At 40.4% G+C, this 12,500-nt stretch overlaps 1 protein-coding gene across 6 annotated transcripts in view; it reads right to left on the reverse strand.

Annotated features, from left to right (window-relative positions):
* The window catches only part of plcb4b (phospholipase C, beta 4b), a 116,338-nt gene that overhangs the window by 26,750 nt on the left and 77,088 nt on the right, over window positions 1-12,500 (reverse strand). For all 6 annotated transcript variants that reach the window (XM_067418419.1, XM_067418415.1, XM_067418420.1 and 3 more), the window contains 5 exons: window positions 11,340-11,424; window positions 10,618-10,742; window positions 7,614-7,665; window positions 7,145-7,247; window positions 3,458-3,622 (listed from right to left, as the gene is read on the reverse strand). In XM_067418419.1, the coding sequence (XP_067274520.1) occupies window positions 3,458-3,622; window positions 7,145-7,247; window positions 7,614-7,665; window positions 10,618-10,742; window positions 11,340-11,424 (530 nt within the window). The remainder of the gene's footprint in view (window positions 1-3,457; window positions 3,623-7,144; window positions 7,248-7,613; window positions 7,666-10,617; window positions 10,743-11,339; window positions 11,425-12,500) is intronic.

A 12,500-nucleotide genomic window follows, 5' to 3' on the forward strand; every position in this document is an offset into this window, starting at 1 on the left:
TCATCTAACCCTCATCAAACCCTCATCAAACCCTGACCCAACCCTCATCAAACCCTCATCCGACCCTCATCAAACCCTCACCCAACCCTCATCCAACCCTCATCCGACCCTCATCAAACCCTCACCCAACCCTCATCAAACCCTCTTCCGACCCTCATCCAACCCTCATCCGACCCTCATCAAACCCTCATCAAAGCCTCACCCAACCCTCATAAACCCTCATCTAACCCTCATCAAACCCTCATCTAACCCTCATCCAACCCTCATAAACCCTCATCTAACCCTCATCAAACCCTCATCAAACCCCCATCCGACCCTCATCCAACCCTCATCCGACCCTCATCAAACCCTCATCCAAAACTACTCTAACCCTCATCTAACCCCTCATCCAACACTCATAAACCCTCATCAAACCCTCACCCGACCCTCATCAAACACCCATTCGACCCTCATCCGACACTCATCAAACCCTCATCCAAAACTCATCTAACCCTCATCAAACCCTCACCCAACCTCATCTAACCCTCATCCAACCCTCACCCAACCCTCATGTAACCCTCATCAAACCCTCATGTAACCCTCATCCAACCCTCATCCAACCCTCATCAACCCTCATCAAACCCTCATGTAACCCTTATCAAACCCTCACCCGACCCTCATCAAACACCCATCCGACCCTCATCCAACCCTCATCCGACCCTCATCAAACCCTCATCAAACCCTCATCTAACCCTCATCTAACCCTCATCAACCCTCATCCAAAACTCATCTAACCCTCATCAAACCCCTCATCCAACACTCATCTAACCCTCTTCAAACCCTCACCCAACCCTCATCTAACCCTCATCAAACCCTCATCAACCCTCATCTAACCCTCATCAAACCCTCACCCAACCCTCATCAAACCCTCATCTAACCCTCATCAAACCCTCACCCAACCCTCATCAAACCCTCGCCAAACCCTCATCAAACCCTCATCCAACCCTCACCAAACCCTCATCAAACCCTCATCCAACCCTCATCAACCCCTCATCCAACCCTCACCAAACCCTCATCAACCCTCGCCAAAACCTCATCAACCCCTCATCCAACCCTCACCAAACCCTCATCAACCCTCATTAAACCCTCATGTAACCCTCATCAAACCCTCATCAACCCTCATGTAACCCTCATCAATCCCTCATGTAACCCTCATGTAACCCTCATCAAACCCTCATGTAACCCTCATCAAACCCTCATCCAAACCTCATCAACCCTCATCAAACCCTCATGTAACCCTCATCCAACCCTCATCAAACCCTCATCAACCCCCTAAACAAACCCTCCATCAATCCTCCATCAACCCTCATCAAACCCTCACCCAACCCTCATCAAACCCCATCTAATCCTCAACAAACCCTCACCAAACCTCATCAAACCCTCATCAACCCTCCATCAAACCCTCATCAAACCCTCATGAACCCTCATCAAACCCCCATCAACCCTCATCAAACCTCATCAAACCCCCATCAACCCTCATCAAACCCTCATCAAACCCTCATCCAACCCTCATCAAACCCTCATGTAACCCTCATCAAATCCTCCTCCAACCCTCATCAACCCTCATCCAACCCTCATCAAACCCTCATCAAACCCTCATCCAACCCTGATCAAACCCTCATCAAATTCTCATCCAACCCTCATCAAACCCTCATCAACCCTCATCAAACCCTCATGTAACCCTCATCCAACCCTCATGTAACCCTCATCAACCCCTCATGTAACCCTTTTCAAACCCTCATCAAACCCTCATGTAACCCTCATCCAACCCTCATTAAACCCTCATGTAACCCTCATCCAACCCTCATGTAACCCTCATCAAACCCTCATCAACCCTCATGTAACCCTCATCAACCCTCATCAAACCCTCATGTAACCCTCATCAAACCCTCATCAACCCTCATCAAACCCCCTCATGTAACCCTCATCAAACCCCCTCATGTAACCCTCATCAAACCCCCTCATGTAACCCTCACCAAACCCTCATGTAACCTTCACCAACGCTCATCAACCCTCATCAAACCCTCATGTAACCTTCACCAACGCTCATCAACCCTCATCAAACCCTCATGTAACCTTCACCAACGCTCATCAACCCTCATCAACCCTCATGTAACCCTCATCAACCCTCATCAACCCTCATCAAACCCTCATCAAACCCTCATGTAACCCTCATCAAACCCTCATCAACCCTCATCAAACCCTCATCAACCCTCATCAAACCCCCTCATGTAACCCTCATCAAACCCTCATCAAACCCCCTCATGTAACCCTCATCAAACCCTCATCAACCCTCATCAAACCCCCTCATGTAACTCTCATCAAACCCTCATCAAACCCCCTCATGTAACCCTCATCAAACCCCCTCATGTAACCCTCCTCAAACCCTCATGTAACCTTCACCAACGCTCACCAACCCTCATCAAACCCTCATGTAACCTTCACCAACGCTCATCAACCCTCATCAAACCCTCATGTAACCTTCACCAACGCTCACCAACCCTCATCAAACCCTCATGTAACCTTCACCAACGCTCATCAACCCCCATCAAACCCTCATGTAACCTTCATCAACGCTCATCAACCCTCATCAAACCCTCATCAAACCCTCATGTAACCTTCACCAACGCTCACCAACCCTCATCAAACCCTCATGTAACCTTCACCAACGCTCACCAACCCTCATCAAACCCTCATGTAACCTTCATCAACGCTCATCAACCCTCATCAAACCCTCATCAAACCCTCATGTAACCCTCATCAAACCCTCATCAACCCTCATCAAACCCTCACCAACCCTCATCAAACCCCCTCATGTAACCCTCATCAAACCCTCATCAAACCCCCTCATGTAACCCTCATCAAATCCTCATCAACCCTCATCAAACCCCCTCATGTAACCCTCATCAAACCCTCATCAAACCCCCTCATGTAACCCTCATCAAACCCTCATCAAACCCCCTCATGTAACCCTCATCAAATCCTCATCAACCCTCATCAAACCCCCTCATGTAACCCTCATCAACCCTCATCAAACCCCCTCATGTAACCCTCATCAAACCCTCATCAAACCCCCTCATGTAACCCTCCTCAAACCCTCATGTAACCTTCACCAACGCTCACCAACCCTCATCAAACCCTCATGTAACCTTCACCAACGCTCATCAACCCCCATCAATCGCCCATTCTTTGAATGTTAGATTGATTTTCTGGCAACTTGTATTTTCTGGCAACTTGTAGAAAACCAATTAATAATTTTCAAGCATTATATATATTGAACTGATTCATGTGCAGTTTCATGACTTCTGTTCTCAAAAAGAGTAAACTATAATGAGTCATTGTCCAAACAAACAAATGAAATAAAAGAATAAAAACCAAACAGATACTGAGAATCTCGGATCATGAGAATGAATCGGACCTTCCTGAAGACAAACGGCTCCTCGTTGTAGTACGGATTGAGGCCGTTGTTCATCACCATGCGTGTGCGGAACTCTTTCCGGATGGTGTCGGTGGGCAGGCCGTACATGTCCACCTCCACATACGTGCCGATCTTCTTATCCGATAAAAACTGCCCAGAGAACACCTGAGGAACACGGACATGTCAGAGACACTGATCCAGGATCATCAGATGCAGTCCAAGAGTTTGACTGAGTCATAATTAAAGACACAAATTAAACGATTCAGAGTCATAATCGCCACCTTCAAATACACAGACTGTTACTACTGTACTTTTAAGAAATCCATATGCAAATTCAGTTTACATCTCTCAATTCAGTTTATATCTCTCAATTCAGTTTATATCTCTTAATTCAGTTTACATCTCGCAATTCAGTTTATATCTCAATTCAGTTTATATCTCAATTCAGTTTACATCTCGCAATTCAGTTTATATCTCTCAATTCAGTTTATATCTCTTAATTCAGTTTACATCTCGCAATTCAGTTTATATCTCAATTCAGTTTATATCTCTTAATTCAGTTTATATCTCTTAATTCAGTTTATATCTCGCAATTCAGTTTATATCTCAATTCAGTTTATATCTCAATTCAGTTTACATCTCGCAATTCAGTTTATATCACAATTCAGTTTATATCTCTCAATTCAGTTTACATCTCTCAATTCAGTTTACATCTCGCAATTCAGTTTATATCACAATTCAGTTTATATCTCTCAATTCAGTTTACATCTCTCAATTCAGTTTACATCTCGCAATTCAGTTTATATCTCAATTCAGTTTACATCTCAATTCAGTTTATATCTCAATTCAGTTTACATCTCAATTCAGTTTATATCTCAATTCAGTTTATATCTCAATTCAGTTTATATCTCACAATTCAGTTTATATCTCAATTCAGTTTATATCTCACAATTCAGTTTATATCTCTTAATTCAGTTTAAATCTCACAATTCAGTTTATATCACAATTCAGTTTATATCTCTCAATTCAGTTTATATCACAATTCAGTTTATATCTCTCAATTCAGTTTATATCTCACAATTCAGTTTATATCTCTCAATTCAGTTTATATCTCAATTCAGTTTATATCTCTCAATTCAGTTTATATCACAATTCAGTTTACATCTCAATTCAGTTTATATCTCAATTCAGTTTATATCTCTCAATTCAGTTTATATCACAATTCAGTTTACATCTCAATTCAGTTTATATCTCAATTCAGTTTATATCTCACAATTCAGTTTATATCTCAATTCAGTTTATATCTCACAATTCAGTTTATATCTCTCAATTCAGTTTATATCTCACAATTCAGTTTATATCACAATTCAGTTTATATCTCACAATTCAGTTTATATCTCTCAATTCAGTTTATATCTCAATTCAGTTTATATCTCACAATTCAGTTTATATCTCAATTCAGTTTATATCTCACAATTCAGTTTATATCTCTTAATTCAGTTTAAATCTCTCAATTCAGTTTATATCTCAATTCAGTTTATATCTCACAATTCAGTTTATATCTCAATTCAGTTTATATCTCACAATTCAGTTTATATCTCAATTCAGTTTATATCTCACAATTCAGTTTATATCTCAATTCAGTTTATATCTCTCAATTCAGTTTATATCTCACAATTCAGTTTATATCTCACAATTCAGTTTATATCTCTTAATTCAGTTTAAATCTCTCAATTCAGTTTATATCTCAATTCAGTTTATATCTCACAATTCAGTTTATATCTCAATTCAGTTTATATCTCACAATTCAGTTTATATCTCAATTCAGTTTATATCTCTCAATTCAGTTTATATCTCTTAATTCAGTTTAAATCTCTCAATTCAGTTTATATCTCAATTCAGTTTATATCTCTCAATTCAGTTTATATCTCAATTCAGTTTATATCTCACAATTCAGTTTATATCTCAATTCAGTTTATATCTCTCAATTCAGTTTATATCTCTTAATTCAGTTTAAATCTCTCAATTCAGTTTATATCTCAATTCAGTTTATATCTCACAATTCAGTTTATATCTCAATTCAGTTTATATCTCACAATTCAGTTTATATCTCTTAATTCAGTTTAAATCTCTCAATTCAGTTTATATCTCAATTCAGTTTATATCTCACAATTCAGTTTATATCTCAATTCAGTTTATATCTCACAATTCAGTTTATATCTCAATTCAGTTTATATCTCACAATTCAGTTTATATCTCAATTCAGTTTATATCTCACAATTCAGTTTATATCTCAATTCAGTTTAAATCTCTCAATTCAGTTTATATCACAATTCAGTTTATATCTCTCAATTCAGTTTATATCTCAATTCAGTTTATATCTCAATTCAGTTTATATCTCACAATTCAGTTTATATCTCAATTCAGTTTATATCTCACAATTCAGTTTATATCTCAATTCAGTTTATATCTCAATTCAGTTTATATCTCACAATTCAGTTTATATCTCTCAATTCAGTTTAAATCTCTCAATTCAGTTTATATCACAATTCAGTTTATATCTCTCAATTCAGTTTATATCTCTCAATTCAGTTTATATCTCAATTCAGTTTATATCTCAATTCAGTTTATATCTCACAATTCAGTCTATATCTCAATTCAGTTTATATCTCACAATTCAGTTTATATCTCAATTCAGTTTATATCTCAATTCAGTTTATATCTCACAATTCAGTTTAAATCTCAATTCAGTTTATATCTCGCAATTCAGTTTATATATCACAATTCAGTTTATATCTCAATTCAGTTTATATTTTGCAATTCAGTTTAAATATCACAATTCAGTTTATATCTCAATTCAGTTTATATATCTCAATTCAGTTTATATCTCACAATTCAGTTTATATCTCAATTCAGTTTATATCTCAATTCAGTTTATATCTCACAATTCAGTTTAAATCTCAATTCAGTTTATATCTCGCAATTCAGTTTATATATCACAATTCAGTTTATATCTCAATTCAGTTTATATCTCGCAATTCAGTTTATATATCACAATTCAGTTTATATCTCAATTCAGTTTATATATCTCAATTCAGTTTATATCTCACAATTCAGTTTATATCTCACAATTCAGTTTATATCTCACAATTCAGTTTATATCTCACAATTCAGTTTATATCTCACAATTCAGTTTATATGTCAATTCAGTTTATATCTCACAATTCAGTTTATATCTCTCAATTCAGTTTATATCTCACATTTCAGTTTATATCTCAATTCTGACTTATTTATGTGTTTGAGTTTGAGGTGCATTCAAAATATAATTTATTTTTATTATTATGTGTTTATATTTTTGTTGTTGCCATAATGGTTGTTTTGATTAAAATTAAGGACGAGATGAAATTCTGTTCTGTGGTGGTGTCACGCGTGTGTGTGTGTGGGCATGTTTTTTTTTGAAATATCAGGACTCAAATGTGTATAATGCCATGGGTATGACACAGGTATTACAGGAGAGGGTGAAATATGAGGACATTACCCATGGCCCCACTTTACAAAAGGCTTATAAATCACACAGGAGGAGTTTTTATGAGAAAGTAAAAATGCAGAATGTTTCCTGTGATGGGTAGGTTTAGGGGCAGTGTGTGTGTGTGTGTGTGTGTGTGTGTGTGTGTGTGTGTGTGTCACCTGTACGCTGCAGGTCGCTGCTATCACTCCATCTACTGGCGTCTCAGAGAAGGGGTCGAACATGCGGTCGGCGCGGCGCATGAAGTCTGGTTTGAGCAGAAACCTACAGCAGAAAAACACGTGACTGTCTCACTCAGAGCTGCGCCTGTAGGCCAGATATTAATTATTTTTGTGATTAATTGCTCAAAAGAAGATTAATGATCCAAGCTCTTTCCATTACACAATCCCACACACACACACACACTGGTAATAACGGGACGCTGATGAGAAGCATTAAGGCTGTGATACTGACACTCGTGGCTCATAATCCCAAACGAGCATCGCCTCAGGCTGGGTTTCTACAGTCTCAGTGCGAGGGCGATGTTTAGCCAGCGCTCGTTTGTGCTAATGTTGAGCGCGGAGGCCGCCGGCTGCAGCTAATGCTAATGCAATGTGACACTTTAATTGATGATCTGAGCAGGAAACTCACCCGCATGCGCCATTATACTCGAACTTGCCCTGGTTCAGCTGCATGCCCAGATCTGAAACACAGCACAAACACGCATTACAGAGGGACACACTGCGGCTCTTATTAACGCTTTCCCCGCCAAACACAGAATTTTACGTTATTTGTGAGAAAACGCTTCAAGGCCAAACACGGAATTTTCCGTGTTTTCACTGTTGGGCGCTAGGGGGCGCTATTACACATCTTCTAGAACGAGTCCTGAATCTCCTGAACAAAACACATGCCAGTAAGATGCAGAAACAAGCGATCGTATGTAATCATATGCATATGGAAAATAATGTGATCATCATCATTAAACAGCATATGAATCAAAACTATCTAATGTTCCTGAATGAGACGTGGACCCAGGACTGAAGCATTCGAGGTGTAGATGGACTCGATCTCCTCATCTGTGTCTGATCATCTCTGAATCTGATCTGGAGTCAGTCTTTAACACACACAGAATTTTCTCAGCTTTTGGTTCAAATGTAGGTTTTTTTATGAAACTTTCCCATATTCAAGTGTTGATAAAAAAGGAACGCGTGAAGCTAGAATAAAATGTTTTTTTTTGTTGTGTTTTTTTAAAGATGCTCAGATATTCAAATTGTCAAAAACCCTGGCGGTGGCTGGCAATGTTTTTTAAAAACGCTGGCGGGGAAAGAGTTAAAACACTGTTCTGCTGGAGACCTGATGGTTTTATCTGGTAAATAATGAATTATCATTAAAGTCACCATGAAATCAAAATGGAAGTGTTATATGTTCATATTGGATCATTATTGTGTTAATAATCAGAATATCTTCATCTCTACTCTGATGATGAGGGCGGGGCCACCTGTCACTCACATGAGATCAGCCAATAGCAAACCACAGCCATCCAATCAGATCCCTACACACACAATCAAGCCCCGCCCACATCTGCTCTTGTTTATCGCGAAGCCTTTGGGGGCAAAACTGCCATAGAACTTGATTGAGCTGCAGCACAAGCCTGTCACATTTCCATCTTACAACTAAAATATGTGAACCAGATGCACGTTTTGGGCTCGTGTGATCCATATACAGCACCTGCTGCAGTATTTCAATCACTAAAAACTGTGGGACATTTTTACAACGCTTCAGGAGAAAAACACTACGCTGAACTGCAGCAATAAGGTTTAAATTAAGCGAAGTTTAACGCTGATCTAGGGTTTGTTGATATAGGTTTTATTTTAAATCGAGTTGTTGCACCAGTTAATTTTAAACTCAGATGAATTACGCATTAAACCCGTTATAGAGCTGATCAAGCAGAAGACGGTGAACAAACGACAGGTTAACGAATCTGCATTAGTGCAACCCACTCTTAAAGTGCCTTAATGCACTATAACAGTGATATTAAAAGATCAAATTCAGTTTACACGTTTTTGATGACCCATACTATGTACAGCCGAGTAGATGAGCCAAGAATATGAACGCAACTCGTTTTCTTTATAATGGGTTTCGATGGGAAAACGCCTAACGAGAAACCTCGTGGTGCGCTGATATTCTGTGTTCATCTGCTTTCCTGTGCAAAGTATGAAACATCCGTAAGGTGTATATTGATTTTGGTATTTTAATATCACTGCCTTACTGCATTAATACTGACTACAAACTAGTAAAAATGACTGGTGGGCAATGTAGAAAAGCCCTGTTTTGCCTCCAGGTGGCGTTCCTATAAGTGTGTGACGACACGTCAAAACCCTGGATAGAGGATAAAAGCCCAGCGTGACTTCCCTTTCATGACGAGTTTAACTCATTCAGGCAGGATTCTGCTTATATGCACATTATGAAAGCATTAGAGTCCAATGATAATTACTTATTTGTTACATTTGTTAAAAAAGAGACAAATAATTTATCTTTCAACAACTGCGGCGAGTTCGGTAACGCTGTGCTGTTCAAAATAACTTTGATACGTTTATTTGTGCGAACCAGAAGTACGATCATATTAGTCCGGGTCTAGACATGAGCAGCCCATCCCTGAAGGGTCTTGAGTTCCTCCATTGATGTGATTTTTCAGCAGGTGTATGTGATTGACACACACACACACACACACACACACACACACACATGAGGTTTGATTAGTATGAGCTAGTGAAGAGCCTGATGATTCTTCAGTAGTTGTGTGTGTGTGTTCAGTAACACGTGCTTGGGTCACGTATGTTCCACCGGCGCGAACGAAGCTGCATCTGTTCAGAAACGTGTGTGTGTAAGAGTGTGTGTGACATCAGCTCAGATCAAAAACGCACCGCTGCACCTCAGTGTGTTCCTACATCAGCGCTTTATAAACCACAAACACACCGGCTTTATTATAACACTCCTGGAGTTGAGTGAGTGTGTGTGTGTGTGCTTTTTTTGTGACATATGAGGACCCAAATGTGTATAATGCCATGGGTATGACACAGGTATTACAGGAGAGGGTGAAATATGAGGACATTACCCGTGGCCCCACTTTACAAAAGGCTTATAAATCACACAGGAGGAGTTTTTATGAGAAAGTAAAAATGCAGAATGTTTCCTGTGATGGGTAGGTTTAGGGGCAGTGTGTGTGTGTGTGTGTGATGGGTAGGTTTAGGGGCTGTGTGTGTGTGTGTGTGTGTGTGTGTGTGATGGGTAGGGTTAGTACGGTTGTACAGTATAAAAACCATTACGCTCATGGAATGTCCCCAGACTCCCCACATTTCTCAAAAACAAACGTGTGTGTGTGTGTGTGGGGGGCAGAGACTAAGCAGCTGTCAATCACACACACTGCCTTCACCTGGAATCCCATCGAAGAGGAACACACAGAAGACACAGAGAGTCTTTCTCAGCAGATATGGAGAATCTAATGTGGTGCTGATCTCCTTGGATATTATATTTAATATTAGGGTTAGGGTTATGGGTTAAAATATAACGTAATATTAGTTTAGTTGCATCAGAACGTCTCAGGGCAGGAGAAGTCTGATATTCTCCATAATCCGTACAGTAAGTGGAGCCGTACCTGGAGTCTGGAAGTTCAGAGACACCATCTGGCAGCCGGCGTTCCAGAAGATCTGAGGCATGTAATTGCTGGAGTCCACGCGGCCTCCTTTGGGGTAGATGCGGCTCATCTGCCGCTTGTTGTAGCTGCGCGTCTGTGCTGAGGAAACTCAAACTCAAACACGGACATATTTAACCAGGACAGCAGGAGAAGCTTCCCTGAGGAGCTCACGGCAGAGCGAGCTTCTCTAAAAGTGCTCAAACGTGCCTTTAGCCCGACGGGACGACCGCAGGGAAACACACACACACACACACACACACACACACACACACACAATCATCTTTATTTCTATCGCTCTTCTCCAGCGCCGATTGTGTCAGAGCAGCTTCAGTGTTAAACAGGACAATACTGCAGCAGAATTAGATTTGGCTGTACAGTCGTTCTGGAGTAAACAGTGATGTTATCAGCTTATTTTAATTTATCAGAGAGAGACAATGCTGGCAGATCAGTGATATAGTTTATAGAATTAAATAAGACCTCATTCATTAATGTTATTTGTATATTGTAAACACACACACACACACAGAGAGAGAGAGAGAGAGAGAGACAGCTGCTGTGTTCAAGGGTCGATGGGTAATTGTGTGTGTATGTGTGTGTGTTTGTGTGTGTGTGTGTGTGTGTGTGTGTGTGTGTGTGTGTGTGTGTGTGTGTGTGTGTGTGTGTGCGCGTGTGTCAAAGGATACTTCACGAACTCGATGGCGTTGGTCTTCAGGTAACCCAGACCCACAGACTCGTTGAACGATGACATGTTGTGATGGATGTTCCTCTCTGAGTAAAACAAAAGAGCATTAACACACGTCACCCTGTGAACCATCCATGTGTCATACAGGACGATCTCACACACACACACACACACACACACACACACACACACACACACACACACACACACACACACACACACACACACACACACACACACAGAAGATCAGGCTTACACGTGTAAGTCTCGTGGGATATAAGGCTGAATGCTTTCATGCGAATGAGTGACGACTGAGGGATTCTGGGACGGCTTCTTGAGGATAACGTGTAATTTTAAAAGTCATAATGCTAATAATGATAATGCTAATAATGATAATGCTAATAATGATAATGCTAATAATGATAATGCTAATAATGACAATAACGACTGGTACTTTACCTCAGATCTTTCTACAGTAAGTGAATAGGGTAAATCCAAACGGTGATCAAACACGTGTTTATGACAAACTGTTTAATTATTATTAGCGCCTTTGGAACATGTAAAACTATTCTTATTTGCATCACTAGGGGCAGTTGACCCAAAAGTGTAAACCCTGTCATTAATCCCTCATGTCCAGACACTAATGAAGATATTCCTGATGAACTCTGACCCCTCCATAGACAGGAAGTAAAGCCATCGGTATAATAACTCTAGCGGTTCAGCCTTAACGTGATGAAGAGATGAGAATACTTTAGTGACTTTAAGAATGACTTTCTTCATCAATCTCTTCTCTGATGCTGTTGGCGCAGTAAATACAGTGCAGCTCTTCAGAGTTCTACACCAGAACGCCTGCTCGCCATTGGCCGACGCTGGACTCTAGAGCAGTGAGACGTGTTCTCTGAGCGACCAATCACGCTTCAGTCTGACAATCCCATGGACGAGTCTGGGTTTGGCCGTCGCCAGGAGATTAGGGGGGGATTATGGGGTGGGGTTGTTTTTCAGGGGTTGGCCTCTTAGTTCCAGTGAAAGGAACTCTTAATGCGTCACCAAGACATTTTGGACAATTTCATGCTCCTGACTTTGTGGGATCAGTTTGTGGACGGCCCCTTCCTGTCCCAGCATGACTGCGCTCCAGTGCACAAAGCGTCGCTCCATAAAGACA

Source organism: Pseudorasbora parva, chromosome 15, assembly GCF_024679245.1.
Source record: "Pseudorasbora parva isolate DD20220531a chromosome 15, ASM2467924v1, whole genome shotgun sequence".
NCBI lineage: Eukaryota > Metazoa > Chordata > Actinopteri > Cypriniformes > Gobionidae > Pseudorasbora > Pseudorasbora parva.